The sequence below is a fragment of the Mastigoproctus giganteus genome, chromosome 10 (assembly GCF_048544385.1).
Source record: "Mastigoproctus giganteus isolate SK-2022 chromosome 10, ASM4854438v1, whole genome shotgun sequence".
Taxonomy (NCBI): Eukaryota; Metazoa; Arthropoda; class Arachnida; order Uropygi; family Thelyphonidae; genus Mastigoproctus; species Mastigoproctus giganteus.
The window spans coordinates 209,013,611-209,034,498 of NC_143584.1; the positions used below are offsets into that span (position 1 = coordinate 209,013,611).

At 37.1% G+C, this 20,888-nt stretch overlaps 1 protein-coding gene across 7 annotated transcripts in view; it reads right to left on the reverse strand.

Moving 5' to 3' along the window:
* LOC150079830 (homeodomain-interacting protein kinase 2-like) overlaps positions 1 to 20,888 on the reverse strand; it is a 264,858-nt gene that overhangs the window by 142,138 nt on the left and 101,832 nt on the right. For all 7 annotated transcript variants that reach the window (XM_090383658.1, XM_090383655.1, XM_090383654.1 and 4 more), the window contains one exon: positions 7,846 to 7,980. In XM_090383658.1, the coding sequence (XP_090239784.1) occupies positions 7,846 to 7,980 (135 nt within the window). The remainder of the gene's footprint in view (positions 1 to 7,845; positions 7,981 to 20,888) is intronic.

Below are 20,888 nucleotides of genomic sequence, written 5' to 3' on the forward strand. Positions count from 1 at the left end.
TAATGCTAATCTATTTATTACTAATAGAAACTGAATGTACATTTCACAGATTTTTCCACCTCCATTTCTTTGGTGATTGTGATCTTGCTGTTATGCCATGGCAAAACACCAAAAGACCAAATTGACAACCTTTTGGTATTTTGTGACAGCATTAACAGCATGATCAGAATTGCTGATAAAGCAGAGGAGAAAAAATCTGTGAAGTGTATGATCGTCAGTTTCTATTAATAATAAATATATTCTAAACTTTACATAGGTGAAGTGTTTTTATTTCAAATCTAGATAACCTGCACAACATGCCATTCAAACACATTTTCTTTCTGCCATTTATTATAAGAACTGTCCACAATTACTGTAGTTGGAAACACAGATAATAGATGGCAGCATGTACTATAATTATTTTGAAGCAATTAATACACGTTGAAAGTCATTTCAAACATACTGTCTGAAACAAAACATAGGCAAAATATCCACAGAGGCCACACAGAAAAACGTGCATACCACTGAAAGGGTTAGGGCACAATATGATGCCTAAAGTTTCTAAAGTTAAGAAGATTTTTGAATAAGAAATTTATTTAAAACAGTTTCATAGCTTAAAGATCTTTTAATACAAAACATTACAATGGATCAGTATTTCCCAATAATGTAAATCAGATTCCCAACTCCAAAGTCTGTATAAAATTTCATCTGCTTTAAAAATTTCATTAAAAGCTTTATTAACCCTTTGCAGTCTGATGTCATGCTCACCACAATATTTTAAAATTCCACTTCCAGTCCAACACTGCATCCAATGTACCAGTCATCATTTCTGATTTTGTTTTCCCTGCTGTGCTGATACAATTATTTTACCACCATCTATTTACACATTTCATATAAACAATCTGAAAAGCTAAATTATATGAAAAGCTAAATCCATAATTACTGATGTTTGCTTTCAATTGTTAAGCATACGTGGTGCTGTTTTGTTTATTCCTCTTTCAGTCAAACATTGTGGCTCCATGAATATTGGCATTTGATTATAAAATTTGTTTTTCTCCGGTACTGGTCTCCATTTATACTTCATATAAAGAATCTGAAACCTTAAAAACTATGTCAATGTATGTTGTTTATATTCAGTTGTTAACAGCATGTGGTGGTGCTGTTTTTTAAGGTCCATAGTCTAATGAAGGACCCTTATAATGTCACTCGGTGGTCTGTATGTCCATCTGTCCATCCGTCTATAACAGCATTGTATCTCTGGAACCACTTAACCTACTGACTTGAAATTTTGCATGGGTTTGTACATCATGGGACCAACATAATGCCATATTGATTGTTGTTGACAAGAATTTGTCTGAGAAATGGAGGGATAAAATGTGGGGGAGACAAAAATGTTGTTGACAACCTATAGTTTATTATACACTGGTGGAAAGAAAATATTTTAAAATATTTTTAAATTAACAATGGCAGTGCCAGACGGGAAAATCTGTTTGTATTCAATTTTTAGCAGAGGGCAGTGTTTTCTCTTTCTATCTTTATATGAAGTATAAAGAGGAGAAAAAAAAAAAAAAAAAAAAAACACTGCCAGCAAAAGAATGAAAAAATTTTTTCATTTTTTCAGTTCCAAAATTTTGTAACTAAATTTATTTTCGTGGTGTGCTGGGTCAATTATTGTACTGTCATCAATTTATACTTCATATAAATAATCTGAAAAACTAAACCAATGTTTATATTGAATACTTAATGGCAGGCAGTGTTTGGTGTTGTGCTTTTTTTCCCATCCATAAGTCTAATGTGGAAACTGGCACGACTGCCGGCATTTCAGATTGTTCACGTGAATTTATACTTCACGTAAACAATTTGAAAAACTACGTCAATGTATGATGTTTATATTTAATTGTTAACAGCAGGTGGTGGTGCTAGGGTCCATAGTCTAATGAAGGACACTTATAATGTAACTCGGTTGTCTGTATGTCCGTCCGTCTGTCATAGCATTGTATCTCTGGAACCACTTAACCTATTGACTTGAAATTTTGCATGGGTTTGCACATCATGTGGGCCAACATAACGCCATATTGATTGTTGTTGTTGACAAGAATTTGTCTGAGAAATGGAGGGATAAAATGTGGGGGGGACAAAAATGTTGACAACCTATAGTTTATTATACACTGATGGAAAGAGCTTAATGAGTAGGTTTAAAATATAATTTTAAAATATTTTTAAATGAACAATGGGGATGCCAGACAGGAAAATGTGAGTAATTTTTGTGTCCCCCCTTCTATTTCCATCGCTAATGGAGCTAAAAATTTAAAAATCACATTAGCTATGCGTTATTCGATGCTTATCGAGGGAAAACTATTCCGACTGAAATCTATCATTTACTTTTTGTGTTAAAATTAAAAAAACAATTTTTATTGCACTTCTTTGTACTAAGTAACTTTCCTTTTGGTGAAAAAATGGTTGCTAAATAGTTAGTTAATAATTCTATAAAGGTAATTTATAAATTTTGCGATGAGAAGTATTTTTTAACAATTTTAAAAGCTGGAGTTGTCCCGGCAAGGAGGTACTCAGAGAGCCAGTGTTGAGGTGGCGGTGGTGGGGAGGCATCCACGTGCAGAGCCTTGCATGGCCCTCATCTGCCAGTCTCTTCTCCCCAAGACTTTAATCGCTTCTCCAGGAAGAAGTTGGAGTCACTTCTCCCACCCTTGTCATTCACATCAACTGGAAAGACTCAAATAGATAACGTTTTCATTAGTTCCTCAGTTTTAGGCCAAGCCGGGGTACTAGAAACTTTTTTCAGTTACCATAAAGCTCTCTATTTGAGATACTACACTAATGACCATTCATGACTATGGACCCTTCATCCTGAGTGCCTGGCACTCAGTAGTTGACAGATTTATTTTTATTTAGCGTAGAAGTCACAAGGTAACTTATACTCTGGGTTGGAGTGAAGCATTTAGACATGCCAGCAAGCGCTAGTAAAGACCTTTCTGATGGCAAAATTAAGAAATTGTTACATCTCTCTAAAGAAATTAAGGGATACAAATAAGAAACTCTTACAAATAAAATAGTTTCTAACTGCTCCACATGGTGTTACTGGGTTTCAGTTTCACTAAATGAAAAAAAAAAAAAAAAAACTTATCAAGTTCAAATAGCAAAGCTTAATAAACAGTACTCACCTTAGATAATCTGCAGTTGTTATATGAGGTAGGATGGATGAATAATTTTGGGGTTTAAGAGGTTTTGAATAATTTAGAGTTTAAATGAGTTAATTAGTAAGGATACGGAATTAAAAATTAAAAACGGAATGAAAATATGCTCAAGGAAGTAGAAGCGCAAACTCTGTCCCTGGTTGTCATTGAAGAATTAATTGATTAAAAACTCTTAAAATATATGAAACCGGTGAAGCCAAAAGTCATAATGACTGACTCATTTTTTAAAGTCTTCAGTTGGCAATACTAAAGTGAGGAGAGAACGCATGTTTTTAAAGAACTTCTATGTTCCTGTGATGCTCTTTGTGACATGCGGGAATCTTAGGTGCGTAGAGATTCCACACCGGGCAAAGGTTGGAGTGTAGTTTCGCATTTAAGACATTTAATTTGGTGTTAGGGCGGAACCATTCTATAATAAGGGCTTCGTATTGAAAAATTTTGTAACTAGATTTTAATTTTATGATGGCAATGGCAGAATCAACTAAAGGGGTGTGGTTGTGAGAATGTATGTGTAGTGTAAGCTCGGTACTGGATTGCCCTGTTCTGAAACTGTTGTAATGGTAATAAGCCCGTGCGTTAGAGGTTTTTATGGAACCGTACTTGGTAGTGGTGCTTCCGACGTAGCAGGCATTGCAATTTTGCTGACATTTGATTAAATACACGGTGATTCACTACCAGTGCGACAAACTTGCAGGAGGCACAAAGACAAATCGGAATCACATAGCATTGCAGGGTCCGAAATGCCTTCATCATGTGGTAGAGGACATTGAACGGGAGGTTGCGTGAACAGCGATCCCACTGGAAGTCAGCATTTGCGAACCGTTTCTGTTGAAGATACCAAGTAGCAAAAGTCCTCCGGAATGGATAATCCGCAGGCTCCAATGATTGGATGCGTTGCAGATGGTATGAACTCATTTGGTTTGTTGACAGTATCCTCCATACAGTGAATTGGGAAATACCCAATCGTTGGCCTATCGCTCGAGTACTCGTACTCGGATTGCCTTCTGCAAGACATAGGACATTCTCCTCATTGTCTGGCATCCTCGTCGTTCACTCTCGATTCATGGTACCTCTCGTGAAACACGTAACCTTCTGTGTACACGTGCGAAAATCGTATGATGAGGAGCACGCCTGTGCGGGAAATGTTCTTGGTACAAGTGCAGAGTGGCGCGCCCGTTACAGTCCGCAGCTCCATACGTGAGGTGCATGTCGGCCAGTTCAACGTTTGAATTTGTTATTTGTTATTTTGGTTTTTAGGAGCATTAGCAACTAAGGCCATATTGCTCCGGGATATGCGGTGGTCATTTCGTGACCTTTCCGCATCCTCCGTATTTGGTGGTGACGGGCTCGAACCCCGGTCTAATCAAGAAGCGTGTGCTACGCACTGCTGCTCCTTCCCACCTGGCTACGGAGGCGCCTACAACGTTTGAATACTCGTCCTTCCTACTGCCTCGGGAACCGGTTCGCAAATGCTGACTTCCAGCGGGATCACTGTTCACGCGACCTCCCGTTCAACGTCCTCTACCACATGAAGAAGTCATTTCGGACCCTGCAATGCTAGGTGATTCCGATTCGTCTTTGTGCCCCCTACACCTCCTGCAAGTTTGTCGCACTGGTAGTGAATCACCCTGTATACAATATTATTCATGTCATTTATTGGGTATTTATGTTTCTTTGTATCTATTAAATAGTGACCCAAGTTTGTTATATGAGGAAAATATAAGTGTAATGTCAGTGCCTGTGAACACTTGACACCAATAATTTACCCAAACACAACACAAAAGGGAGCATGCACATCATTCTCCCTTATCGCAGTAGTCTCGCCAGACAATTCCATCAAGTGTTCGCAGGCACTGACATTACACTTATATTTTCCTCATATAACAAACTTGGGTCACTATTTAATACCTACAAAGAAACATATAAATATCCAATAAATGACATGAATAATATTGTATATTTAATCAAATGTCAGCAAAATTGCAATGCCTGCTACATTGGAAGCACCACTACCAAGTACGGTTCCACAAAAACCTCTAACACACAGGCTTATTACCAATCCAGTACCGAGCTTACACTACACATAAATTCCCACAACCACACCCCCTTTAGTTGATTCTGCCATTAGCATCATAAAATTAAAATCTAGTTACAAAATTTTTCAATACGAAGCCCTTATTATAGAATGGTTCCGTCATCACACCAAATTAAATGTCATAAATGTGAAACTACACTCCAACCTTTCCCTGATCTGGAAACTCATGCACCTAAGATTCCCGCATGTCACAAAGAGCATCACGGGAACATAGAAGTTCTTTAAAAACACACGTTCTCTCATCACTTTAGTATTGCCAACTGAAGATATTAATAAACGAAAGTCAGTCGTTATGACTTTTGGCTTCACCGGTTTCATATATTTTAGAGTTTTTAATCAATTAATTCTTCAATGACAACTAGGGACGGAGTTGTGTACTTCTACATCCTTGAGCATATTTTAATTCAGTTTTTAATTTTTAATTCGATATCCTTACTACTTAACTCATTAAAACTCTTAAATTATCCAAAACCTCTTAAACCCCAAAATTATTCATCCATCCTACCTCATGTAACAACTGCAGATTATCTAAGGCGAGTACCGTTTATTAAGCTTTGCTATTCGAACTTGAGTCCAATCATATCGGTACTTTAAGAAATCCTATAATTTATCTAATTGTCAAAAAAATCTTATATAATAAAATATTGGTCTGAAGAATGAATGGATAGACGGAATTAAATTTTTCAAGAATGCATTTAGCAGGAAGCAATTTCTGCAGATATTTGGGATGTTGAAACTTTGCTCACCCCAAAAAAGCAAACAAGGAATTCAAAGTAGAAGCTATAAAGTAAAAAATATAGTCAATTTTCCAGATGGAAAGTTTCATGAATATTTTCTTCCAGGAAGAAATATTGCATTAGAGCATTTGAATTGTTTTGTCATGCCATTTTATATATTAGCTCATTTAAACTTTCATTGATCAGAATCAACATGGTTTCTGCAGAGAAAAGTCAGTGGTTACAAATTTGCTTCCATTCTGGCAATTTATCTCTGAAGCTCTTGATAACTATCTTTAAGTTGATGCTATCTACACAGATATTTCTAAAGCATTTGATAAAGTCCCTCATGAGCATCTTCTTGCAAAACTTAAGCTTTACGGTATCCATGACCTTTTCTCTCACGGCTATGGAGTTATATTATGCATCGTACCTTGAGCTTTATCATCAATCAAGAGAAGTCGGACCTTTTTACACCACTAGGTAGAGTACCACAAGGCTCCCCCCCCAGGTGCTCTACTTTTCATTGTTTTCATAAATGATCATCCTTCTTTCATCTGCACCTCCAATATTCACATTGCTCTCTATGCAGATGACCTTAAGATCTACTCAGCAGTGAAAGAGATATCCGATTCTCAACAGCTTCAATTAATTCTCTTGGTGGCTATCTCTAAATGGATTGTCTGCTAACCCCTCAAAGTGCAAAGTAATCTCTTTCTCATCCTGCAGATCCCCACAGCTAATAAATACAGAGTACACTATTAATCTTTTCTCCAACAGTGCAAAATTTGCTGCACGTCCTTAAAATCACTAGCAAAGCATTCAAAACACTGGGATTTATCAAAACCAACACCTACAAGTTAAAAAACTACAGATATGCTCTTATCCTTATCCTAAAACCATTGTAGGAGCTCAATTTGGTTCACCCATCTGGAATTCTCACCAAGACTTTAATTAACAAAATAGAAGCAGTTCAAAGAAATTGTCCGATACCTTATATTCCATAACCCTCTATTTTGTCACTCGGTATACTATGAATCATTGTGTGACTACTTTCATCTGAGGCCTCTGTGCACTAGAAGAGTTACTGATCACATCACCTTTCTAGCCAAAGTAATCACTGGAACCTATAAAGCATATGATATCCTTAGTAAAATCAACTTCCATGCTCCTCGTAGACAAGTCAGGAATCTGCTACCACAGACTTCATGAAGTTCAGTCCACTTAACAGAATCAGCAAATGACTCTCTCATTGACTTTTTTGACAATTCCGAATCACTGATGAACTCCATTCACAAATATGCCTGTTCTCTTGTACAAGAACTGAACTCTCATTTATTTATGTAGTTTATTATTATCTTTTTTTTTTTTTATTCCTTAATTAATTTATTTAATATTTGTTTTACCAGTAATTTAATGCATACTTCTTTTGAACGTATGATTTTAATTTTTGAATCTATATCAATGGTTTATCTTACTGTTGGATTTCTTATTACTGTTATCAACTCTGCTCATTGTTCTACTCTCAGATACAGTATTAACGGTTACTTGTTGTGTATCTTGTTATTAATAAATTAAATAAAAATAAAATAAATAATTTTTGAACATCACATTTCAACTAGTCATTTTTTTTTTATTGTTAAAGCTGGGCTAAATGGGAAAGACTGAAACTAATACTGGACTGCAAAGGGTTAACAGCAAACAATCTTTTGTCTAATAAATTAATCTTAAAATACTACAGGTAAAACAGAATACCATTTGTTGACTAAAAACAATTAATTCTAAATACGAAAATTTCTGGCATTATCTTGGGAAAATAAGCTTTTCAAGCACTCATACATACCTCGTCAGCATTCTCCTGACTAAGTCGATGAAGAATGCTGACTTCAACCTGACCTTGTCGGGCATATGAAGGGTGATTTTTAAGAATTTTAACTGCTACTATCTCATTGGTTCCTTTCTTCCAGCATTTGACAACCTGAAAGACATCCAAAAAAATTTCCATCTACATTTTATATATAAATGTATTTTTCCATAATTATGCAAGTTTATCTATTTACAGTTTTCTAAATTTAACCTGGTAGTACTTGCACCTGATAGGTGCAGCATGAAAAGAATCTTCATGCAAAAATTTTTTGTTCAAGGAAATTGGGTTTATGGAAATGGTTCAATTAAAAAAAAATTTCTTTACCTTCCTAAATATGGTTAGTTTTACTAGGATAGTTTCTGAAGTAAAATTCTGATTTTTGCAAAGTAACTGTGCTAAAACATCTTTCAGGTGCAAAGTGACAACAATTTTTTTTTTTTTTTTTTTTTTTAGTGGCCATGCTACACCTCATGGATGTTGCTCCAAAAATTATATTAAAAAAATTTTTTATACATACTTTTTACTTTTTTTTTTGCATGCATGCGCACAATATGTAAGCAGAAATGGATGTAATTTTTGAAATTTATAAACATAATTGGAAGTGACTAACAGTACTCCCCCTGTCTTTTAACTTACATAACATACAGGTAACACATGCTTAGTAAGCCCCAGCCAATACAAACTCACTATACCATGGTTTAATATTTCAGAAAATTAAAGAGAGAAAAATGTTTTAACACAAAAACATCTGCTGGTGAGGAGCTGTAGACGAAGAGCACTAGGTGTAAATGATCTAGGAGTTTATACTTTTTTTTTTACACATATTCACCTCTTTAGCAATTGTTGAGTTCATATGCTATGAGGCTTCTCTTGATATTTCTCAAAATTATTGTATAAACATAGCTTAATCATTAAAGGTTTGTCAATGGCCAGAATAGAAAAAGCATATGCTATCACATAACGATGGCAATTGGTAGCACTGATGAAGCCCAAATGAAGTCTCCTCATCTTGTATGAAAGGCATCCAGCAGAGTGTGCCCAGAAGTCATATAGGATTCTCATGGTTTTGAGGAAGAGCTACTCAATGAATCTGTTGGAGTGAATGGCAGCTTTTCAAGAGAAGTGCCGTGGAATGAGCTTGCAACTTCTTGTTGGAGTGTTAAAGACAAATTTTGTATAATAAGAAAAAAAAAAAAAAAAAGATCCAGGTGGTCCATGTTGGATCACCTTTTTAATATAGGGGCCCATGGAGCCCCATAAGTGTCATATTTCTAAGGTGTCTATGTACATGCTTTAATAAAATATGTATACAATGTATAAAGCATACAGATGGTGGGTATACATATATATGCAGATAGTGATATAAAGCAAAGAGATAGTGATGTTTTTGTCATTTTATTGTTGTTTTAATAGTAAATAAAAATAAAATACAGTGGTAATATGTTTTTACTTTAAATTTTGCATAAAAACATTTAAAAAAGGTTCCCCCCCACAGCGAATGCAGATTTGATTTTCATACATGTAATTGCCAGAAATGCATCCCCAAATTTAAGTGGGGATCCTGTACAAACAAAAATACATCTGCACAAGTAATTTTTTGAAATTTTGTTCACCATATGGTATTATAAGCTCAAAAACAGAAGGATGTTTTTGAGCTTATAATAACCATAAAGCTACATCAAACCTGGGCTTGATGTAGCTGAATGGTCAAACATGAGATGCACTAATGCACACATATTTGAGTGGAGTATGTGTCAGGGCAGTGAAAGGTACTCCGGATGCAAAAGGAGTTAAGGGCCTTGTTTATTTATGTTGAGATTTTGATGGCTCCTTCGATCGGGAGCCAATGCATCCAATGCACCCCCATTTGCATGATTGAACTGTTGATACTTGCACTTCGTGGTTGAGGCAGAGGATGCTCCTATTATCGACAGGCTGCATCCAATTGTACATGTTTGTTCAAAATGCATATAAACAATTTCTTATTATGATTTCATAATAAAAAACAATTTTTTATTATGATCATTGAAAGCATTAAAATGGAATGCACGTTTTCTGGCTAAGTGGTCCCTCTAAACACCTAGCCTTTGAACAACTACTAGACTAACTAATCTACTTAACTGCAAACAATAGGGTTTGCTGTGTGGTGGCCCACACAGCAAAGGGAAGTCCTAAGGAAGAATCAGGCCAGTCCACATGGAACAACAATTCCTGTGACAGTATCAAAAACATGCTATTGGTAGTAGTAGTAGTAGTAGTAATGGCAAATGATGCAAGAAAGCAAGCTTATATAACAACAGCCTAAAAAAAAAAAAAAAAAAAACCTACACAATTACTCACCCTTACCCTCCAAGAATTTGTTTAGTTCTTTCAATTTATTCAATTAACATTCAGCTTACTCAATCCATTCAAGACTTTAAACACCTTAATCAAGATCTCCCCACAGGTGGTAGTCTCAAGATGCTGCAATTTGCAGAACTGAAGCCTTTCTACATAAGAGCACCCTTTTGTTCCCTTCACCAGTCTGGTTGCTCTTCTCTGCACTTGTTACAGCAATCTACGTCCTTCCTAAAGTGAGGCTTATAGACCTGTATACAGTACTCAAGATGCAGCCTGACCAGTCTTATACAAAAGGATAATCACTTCCTTATCCCTGCAGGCAAAATTTCTGTATATCATTGAAAAAACCCCATGGCCTGTCCTGTCCTGGCAGCATTTCTGCAATGCTCAGAGAATTTTATGTCTGACTGCTCAATTACTCCCATTTTTTTCATTCTTTTTCATTCTCCACTACCCTGAGTGTAGTACTACACAGTTGATAAGTTAATCTGGGGTTATTGCTACCCCATATTCAGTATGTTGCATTTGTCAATTAGCATTAGCAAAGGCACATGATGCAAGAAAGCAAGCTTATATAGCATCAGCCAAAAAATTTGCCCATCCACTCGCTCCAAATGTTTGTCAAGTTCTGCCTTGAATCTATTTAAGCTATCAACTTCTACAACAACAGATGGATGTTTGTTCCAGCAATCAACCACCCGATGGCTAAAGGCAAACTTCCGCACATCTATCCTACAACTGCCTTTCCTCAGTTTGAATCTATGCCCTCTCAGCGATTATTCTGAACAAGAGGAAGAATCCTATCAGCATTGAGCATGCTCAAACCATTCAAGGCTTTATGCACCTCAATCAGATCACCTCGCAGGTGCCTAGTCTCCAGACATTGTAATTTGCAAAACTTAAGCCTTTCTTCGTAATAGCAACCCTTTGTTCCATTCACTAATCTTGTTGCCCTTCTCTGTACTCGTTCCAACAGCTCTACATCCTTCTTAAAATGAGGCTTGTTTGTTTGTTATTTGGTTTTTAGGAGCATTAGCGACTAAGGCCATATTGCTCCAGGGATATGTGGTGGGCTTGGTGGTCATGGGCTCGAACCCCGGTTTAATCAAGAAGCGTGTGCTACGCACTGCTGCTCCTGCCCACCTGGCAGGAGCAGCAGTGCATTGCCTTATACAAGGGGATAGCCAGACCATTGCCTTATACAAGGGGATAATCACATCCTTATCCCTGCTAGAAAAATTCCTGTATATCATTGACAAGACACCATGAGCTACTCTTGCAGGCCGTCTGCACTGCTCAGAAAACGTCATATCTGACTGCACAATTACCCCCAGGTCCTTTTCATTCTCTACCACTGTCAGTGTAGTACCACAGAGTTGATACGTTACTCTGGGGTTACTTCTTCCTATATGTAGTACTTTACATTTGTCAATGTTAAACTTCATTTGCCACCTCTCACACCATCTGCTCAACTTTTCTAGATCCTGTTGCAGCAGCATACTGTCCTTAGTGTCATTAACGACATTGCCAACCTTCATACTGTCTGCAAACTTGGACATTAAGCTTGCTAGGTGCCAGTGATCAGTGTATTGACTGGAATTTATTTAAAGATATAACTACTAAGGGAAGGGATTCTGCTTTTGCAAAAGTGACTACAATAGTCGTAGACAGTACAGGTAGTTCCTGACTTTATGAGTTAATTCATTCCTAAAGTGGGAATTTATTTCCCATAGATGTAATATTAAAAACAGGGTTTACGTTCTCGACAATGAAATTTAACCATAGTAATGTTAAATTAAGGTCAACAAAACAATAGTTTATGCTTAAACGAGTTATTTATCCAAAAAAAAATTAAAACACAGCCTTTAAAATCAAGCAAATTATAATAATTATTTAAAGAAATTATGTCATACAAATGTTAAAGAATGTTTATTCTTCATCATCATCGACTAAATGTACACTTGTTGATGGTTCTTCACTCATTGTCAGCTCAGCACTCGTTGTTGGTTTGTTGGAAGAAAAAGGAGTAGTCTTCTTCAGAAATACTTCAAGAGTTGTTTGTTTCCAAGACAGTCTTCTCTTTTCTTTAAAAATTTCATGACAGAATGCATAAGCATTTTTTATATCTGTAGCAATTTTCTAGTGCACTCGAAATTTGAATCTTGTGACTCAAAAATCTCAATTGCTTTTTCTGTGTTGAAAAGCTTCATCAAACCCCTTGAGAGTGAAGGAATGAACAGGAGTTTCAGCTGTTAAATCTTCTTCCTCAACTTCTTCAAATATTTTGCCATTTCAAGGAGGTCTTCATTTGTGAGCTCTCCATTGTGTGTTTGAAGCAGATCAGTGACGTCAGCTGTAGAAACCTCAAGCTGTGCAATTGGTTAGCAATATTAACAACCGCTTCTTTTTCATTTTGTATGATCTTGCTGGTTCTTGAAATCCTTCAAAGTTATCAATAAACTGATGACAGATCCAGAATTTAAAACAAATACACCAACTGTTTAACTATAGTGGTTTAATACTGAAAACTATAAAATGTACCAAACGATACTACACTGTAAAATAATATATGCAAAAAACTGATTTACAAAATAAAATTGATGATAAAAATTTTAAAATATAATAGAATATAAATAAAATATTTAAAATACAATAAAATACAATAAAATTAAAAGCGATAAAACATTGACTGAATCTTTCGGGGGCTTCCGCTGTAGTATTGTTTGGTACATTTTATAGTTTTCAGTATTAAACCACTATAGTTAAACGGTTGGTGTATTTGTTTTAAATTCTGGATATGTACTCTCCCAACCTTAGAGGCGTTTTTGAAGAAACTGATGACAGAGTTTATTCCAAACAACCTTCATGTTCTTTGTAATTTTGTCCCAATCTCAGGCTTGTTTCATTATTTTGATTGCATCTAAAATACAGAATTCTTTCCGAAATTCTTTAAGAGTTTGACCTCCCTCCTTATCTCTGCATGAACAATTTTTTTTTTTTTTTGTTAGTTGTTGGTGCATCGGCTTCTGTGGCCATAATGAACCTCCCAAGATTTTTGCATTTTCTACTCTGATCCAAGCCTGAGGCGGGATTCGAACCCGCAACCTTTGGGTTGCCAGGGCAGGCGCTTTACCCACCCGGCTAGCCCAGAAGAGAAACAAACAAATAAACGCATGCACAGTACTACTCTATTCTATAGCTACACACGTGGTTTGAAATGCCGTATTTATGAATGTTTAGCATTTATTCATTGCTATTAATGTTCATATTTTCGATTCTGTTGATACTTGATACCTGAAAAAAAGAATATTTTTGACATCATATACTTAAACTTCAGTAAAATGTTTTGATGCTGAACTACATGAAAAGCTGCTGTACAAGTTGGTGCACTGTGGCATTAGGGGAAAGTTATTGCTGTGGATAAAGAGTGCGCACGACCGCAAGAGAGAGATAAGGAGGTAATTATCCTGTTTCACAAAGGCTGCACTTAGGATGCATCTTGAGAATGTATTGCATATAGGTTTGGAAGCCTCGTTTTAGGATTTGTTAGAATGGGCACAGAGAAGAGCAACAAGATTAGTCAAGGGAACAAAAGGGTATTCTTACCAAGAAGGATTTCAGTTCTGTAAATTACAGAGTCTGGAACCTGCAGGGGAAGACCTGACCGAAGTGTTTAAGGCTCTAAATGGATAGAGTAAACTAAACGCAGATGGCATCCTTGCTCTTTTTCGCATGACATACATAAGCTGACATAAATTTAAACTGGAAAGGATGGTTAAAGAGATCCATGAAGATTTGCTTTCACCCAGAGAGTGATTACTGAAAAAAAGGTCTATCTAGTGGTGTGGAAATGGATAGCTTGAATAAATAAATTTAAAGAAGGAGTAGACAAATTATTAGAAGGGATGAAGAAATATTTTAAATAGACACTTTTTCTTTTTTTTTATAATTTGGCTGATGCTGTATGAGACTGCCTCCTTTTCATAGTTTTGTCACTACTAATATAATTACATTCATTCCAGTGGGGTAAGTATAACGGAAAAAAAAAAAAAAGAAAGAAAGAAAAGAAATGGCAAAATTACAGCAGAGATGAAAGGTTTATAATTCGGCAAAAATGGTGAAGATTATTTGAGAGACTTCAATTCATATTTAAATTACAAAAATATTTATATGTATTAATACACAAAGGAAAGACAAATACAAGAAATTAATGTAAAATGAGCTAAGAATGAGGCAAAAAATTCTAGTCTTTTATGAATTCTAGAAAGAAGGGAATAAATCAGATAGGCTTGAAACAGTGGCACCACAAATAATTCAATTAAAAGGAAAGATGAGATAAATAGGTACTTTTCAACAAGCTTTACAATTGAAAGTACATTTGAACAAAGGGAAATGAAGAGAAATCAGCTTTCTGTAAATCAAGTGATGACCTCTGAGAAATATGCCGATTAGAAAATTTACAGAGGCCACAGTGGTGGATAGTATATACATCTAGTTATATTTAAAAAAGGTGGTATATAAGTGTATCAAACCATTAGTAAAATAACATCATCATTAAACTTTGGAATAATTCCCTTAGACTAGGGATGTCTCTCCAATCCAAAATAAAGCACATAAAGAGGTGATGGGAAACTAAACACAAGTGAGTTTGACCTCTGCAGTGGATAAGGTCATGGAGTCTATTGTTATGGAACAATAAAGAACACCTCAATAAGAATGGAAACATAAAAAGATTACAGGATAGGTTCATGAAGGGAAAGGCTTGCCTACTCATTCTGTTTAACTGCTGTGAAGAGATCATAAAACAGCCTGATGTAAAAAAAAAAAAAAAAAAACTCACATAAATTAAAGCTTTGATTCTTCTTCTTCTGCTTTGGTCCTTAGCTGGCAGCTGGAGGAGGCGGTTGGCCACGCAACCAGTATGCTGCTGTAGGTGCCGCAGGGTTTCGGACTTGCTCTGTGATGTTCTTCCATACCTTACGATCAATGGCGTCAGTCCTGGCCTGGTTAAGGTCGAGACGTCGGCTCTTCAAGTCATTTTCCACTTGCTTGGCCCATGTTTTCCTAGGCGCGGTCCGTTGGATGCTCCATTGGGTGGGTCGTTGTCTCCAAAGGAGTCTGGATGGTATTCTGTTCGTGCCCATTCTACATACGTGGCCAAACCATCTAAGCCTTCACTTCTGGATTTGGTCGGCAATGGTTGGTTGCTGTTAGCATCGGGCGCGGATGGTATCATTAGTGATGCGGTCGCGAAGAGAGAGAGATGCCCAAGATCTGCCGCAGGCATCGCATTTGGAATACCTCAAGTTTGTTCAAATCTAACTTGAGACAAATCCATGTTTCCGATCAGACTTAAAGAAGAATGGGCAGGATCAAAGTCCGGAAGAGTCGGATTTTAGTCTTTGTGGAAATGTTGGTCCTCTTCCACAGACACCATTTGAGCGAGGCGAACGCAGTGGCCACCTGTCCAATTCTGCTGTGGATTTCCATGGTGGATGCAACTTTCTTCTCCTGGACCAGCGACCCAAGGTATTTAAAGTCCTGCACTTGCTCGATCTGGACGCCTTCGAGATAGATGGTGGCTTGCGACCCATCTGTTGTCAGGGCCTTTGTCTTACCAGCATTGATCTTCAAACCGTATGGCCGGGCAATGCGGGCAATGTCGTAGAGGATGTCCGTGGCTTCAGCGTCGTTACTGGCAAGGATAGCACTATCATCAGCAAACATCAGGTCAGTCACATAGTGATCCTTGTGATATTGTATGCCCTGTCTGTTTCTGAATGCTTGCCTCATAATGGCGTCGACCACGATGTTGAAAAGCAACGGGGAGGCTACGTCCCCTTGGCGGACTCCAGTTTGGATGGTAAATTCCTCAGATAAATCGTTCTGGATGCGCACCTGGCTGGTTAAACCGTTGTATGCAGTTTGGAGGAGTGTGATGACTTTTCGAGGTACATGTTCAACCTCTAGTAGTTTCCATAAGGCAGGCCGGTGGACACAGTCGAAAGCAGACTTAAAGTCAATGAAAACAATGACGGTTCGCTGTCCACACCGGATCCTCTCCTCCATCAGCTGACGAATGGCAAAGATTTGATCACAGCATCCTCGCCCGGGTCTAAATCCTGCCTGTTCTTCTCGACTGGTTTGCTCGCGATGTTTTTGCAGTCTTGACTGGATGATCTTCATAAAGACCTTTCCGATGATGGAAAGGAGGCTGATGCCACGGTAGTTCTTGCAGTCCCGGTTATCACCTTTCTTGTGGATCGGTACGATAATGGCTTTCCTCCATGTTAGCGGAATTTGTTCAGTGCACCAGATGGTTTTGAGGAGCGAGTGTAGTCGGCGAAGCAGTACATCTCCCCCGGCTTTGATCGCTTCTGTGGTGACTTGGTCCACTCCTGGTGCCCTGCCATTCTTCAGGAATTGTATGGCTGCTTTCACTTCTTCTACTGTAGGCTCAACATCGACCATGGAGACCTCAGGGGGGTCGATCGAGAGTGCTGTTGCTGGCGGTCCCTGAGGTGGGTCGTGATTATACAAAGCTTTGAAGAATTCACTCCACCGTTGCAGGCGTTCGGATGGTGATCGCACGAAGGTCCCATCAGCATTCTTGATGTTGTCACTAGTCAATTTGGTCTTTCCACTCAGACATCTGAGGGTGCGGTACTCGTTCTTGGATGCCGCCACTTCAAGATCGTCTGCCACTTGGTTCCAGTATGCTTCTCTTTCTGCTGTCATTCTTTGTCGGACTTCTCGGTTTAGCTGCCGGTACCGTTCAAAGTCGACCAACTTTGCCTGTTTCCGTTTGTCCACGAGGTCGAGGCACTCGTGGACAAAGCTTTGATTAAGGATCTGATAAGTGGATCATGAAATTAGCAATATTAAAATTACATGACTGTCTATTAGAAAAACTTTCACATCTAAAGGTGGGTATGGCTCCTGGAATTGATGGCATATACCCATTAATTTTGAGGGAGGTGGTAAAAGATTGCATGAACTATTAAGATTAATTATAAGGGCATAATTAATTGGACTTGGGAAAGATTCCTTCACACTGCAGAAGGGAAAAGACAGTGCTAAGAACAAAGTGGGTAACTACCAAATATCTGTTTAACTTCAGTGGCAGGGAAAATCATGGAGTCAGCAATCAAGGATGCAATATATGGCTATTTAAATAGAAATTAAATTCTGACAAAAACACAGCATGATTTTGTAAAAGGAAAACCATGCTTAACCAATGTGGTTAGCTATTCAGACAAAGTCACTCCTAAGCTGGAGGTAGAAAATAATTTCAACATTCTTTATTTGAATTTTGGCAAAGCATTCGACTCAGTCCCACACTCATGTGGGACTGAGTCGAATGTAAGGGCATAATTAATTGCAAAAAATAAAATCCCACTGCAGAGCAGGATGCAGAGGGTTGTGATTAATGGCTAATCTTTGACTGGGTTAATATTAGAAGTGCAGGCTCCCAATGATCGGTACTGCAACCATTGCTGTTTCTAATTTTCTTAAATTATACTGACAAAGGGATGCAGGGCATGATAAAATTTGCAAATGATGTCAAGAGTGGTAGAGTAGTTAATATCAGCACTAAGAACCAGAACAACTCATATAGGCTTCAGGGATGGCTAGAGAAGTGGCAGCTGTTTTAATGCAAGGTGTTACACTTCTAGCAACTCCAAGTGCCTATTTGCACATACAGTGCAGATAGGCAAAAGAATACTGTGGCAAGGTCATAATCTTGCTATTTAAAGCAATTGTAAAATCACAATTGAAATACAGTAAAACTTCTCCTAATGGACACCTCTTGTTAACGGACATCTCTCTATAACGGACATTTTCAAATTCCCCAACTCACCTCCATTGGTTTTAACGTGTTTTCAGCTTCTGTCTAGCGGATATTCTCTGTAACGGACGCGGACAGGCAATCTGCACTGTTTCGTTTAGATTAGCACTTAATTTGATCTCCCCATAACGGACAGCAGGCGAGCTCACGGCCCTTTTTCTAGGAACTTTTCTTCCACGTATTGCCTCAATCGTGTGTTTATTTTCTATTTCCGATTCTCGGAATTTTATCAAGGTTTACGTCGTGGTTCTAAACCCTTTTTCAAGAATTTTAAGGCACACGTAAAACTTCTGATGAATTCGGTGTGTGCAGGGGGGGGGGATATGGTCGGCCTTTCGTCTTTTCAGTTTTGTTCAGTGTCGTGTGAAGTGCACAATGTCTTCTCGTAAACATTTAACTTTAAAAGATAAAGTCGAACTCATTAATGCGTATGATCGGCAAAAAAATAGTGTTCGCAATCTCGCTGCAAAAAGACGCAGGTAAGCGACATCCTAAAGGAAAAAAATGAACTGCTCAAACAATTTTGGCAACACGGAAATGATCAGGTTCAAAAATCATTCCCGAAAACTGTTGGACTTCAAATTGACAATGTTACATATGAGTGGTTTTGTCGCAAACATGCTAAAAAAATTCCCATTAATGGGCCTATTATTAGGGAAAAGGCTTTGGAGGTTGCGAAATCTATGGGAGCAAATGAGTTCAAAGCTTCTGTGGGATGGCTAGACAAGTTCAAAACTCGGCATAAAATTTCTTGGAAAACCGTAAGTGGTGAAGGTGGATCTGTTGATACTGGGGTTGTAACAGAGTAGACTGTCAAATTGGAAGATTTATGTCGTGATTTTGAAGCTAAGGATATTCACAACTGTGACGAAACATGGTTGTTTTTTGAAGCTCTTCCTGAAAAAACAATGAGTCTAAAAAACGAAAAGTGCCAGGGTGGAAAAATTTCTAAGGAACGCTTGACTGTACTATTGTGTACAAATATGCTGGGAGACTTTGAACAACCTCTTGTTATAGGAAAACCACAAAATCCTCGTTGTTTCAAGGGCATAAAGTTGAATCTTTTGAATGTTGACTGGAAGTCTAATAAAAAAGCGTGGATGACATGAGTATCATGGGCAAATGGATAAGTCACTTTAACCAAAACATGATTCGTCAAAACAGAAAAATTATTCTTTTCATGGATAATGATGCATCTCACCCGCACATTGAATTGTCCAACATTCAAATCGTTTTTCTGCCACCAAACACATCTGCAGAGTGTCAGCCCTTGGATAAAGGGATAATAAAACATTTTAAACTTCACTACTGAAAACGTGTTTTAAGACATCTCATTGCAAACATGAATGATGTAACATGTGCGAGTGACCTTGCAAAGAAAATCAGCATCCTAGATGCGATTCAATGGATTTCTTCTTCAGTAAACGCAATTAGAAAACAAACTGTCGTGAACTGTTTTGTAAAGTCTGGCTTCTCAAACGCAAAAATTGAAGTTGTGAACAGCAATGTGGAGCACCAAGAAGAACAAGAACTTCAACATCTATTGATAATGTACGATACTTCCGCTACAAGTGACCCTGGCTACAAAGATATAGATTCGAACCTCACTGCAGAAGATGGTGCTCTAGATATCAACGACATTATCATCGATATTTTTCAAGAAGTTCCTCATGAGGATGAAGAAATGGAAGGAGGTCATTCTGTCGAAGAACATATTAACGACGAATCACCGATGAAAATAGAAGAAACGCTCATACAAATCAATCGTTTAAAAATGTTTTTCGCCGCTGAAGAAGATACTGAAGGACTTTCGATGGTTTCTTCACTCCAAACAAATGTTAAAAACAAAATTATCAGCCGGAAGAAGGTGCAGAAGAAAATAAGTGATTACTGTATGTATTTTTCTTAAGATAAAGTCATAATATGCATAGCAGAATTGTATGTATATTATTTACAAAAATATTGTGCAAAATCTGTATATAATTTAATTTAATTTTACATTAAACGTTTAACGATTTTACTTTATCTCTTGTGTATGTAATTGTATATTATTTACAAAAATATTGTTCAAAATCTGTATATATTTTAATTTAATTTTACATTAAACGTTTAACGATTTTACTTTATCTCTTGTGTATGTAATTGTATATTATTTACAAAAATATTGTTCAAAATCTGTATATATTTTAATTTAATTTTACATTAAACATTTAACGATTTTTCTTTCTTTTTTTTTTTTTTTCTCTCTCAGACTTCTTGTTAGCGGACACTTCTCTCTAACGGACACATTTTCGTTCCCCATGGCTGTCCGTTAAAGGGAAGTTTCACTGTACTGCATGCATGGAGATTGCACCTAAAAACACACATTAAGCATCTTGAAAGGGATAAGGTGATTATCCCTTTGTACAAGGCCAAGGTTAGGCTGCATCTTGAGTACTATATACAGCAGGGGGTCAGCAACCTTTTTGAGTGAAGAGCCATTTTTGATCTAATTATAAAAAAGAGAGAGAGAATCTGAAGGGCTACACTTCAGCTCAAGCAGGGGGAAGTTTTTTAAGAAATGGAATAGAGTGGGAAGGTGTTTTATTAAATATATATTAGTAGTATGAATCAGAGCCATAATGCTCAATACGTTGTACATTGATATCAATATTTGTAAAATAATAAGAGAAGTTTATCTCAATATAGTAGTACATAGAACACTTCCATATGATATTCTCCAGAAATTAAGACGAAAAAAAATCGAAGAACTTACATTAGAGTAACAAATAATTTAAAAACTAATTAAAAAATCAATTTAACACAATTAAAAATAAGAAAATTAATTAAA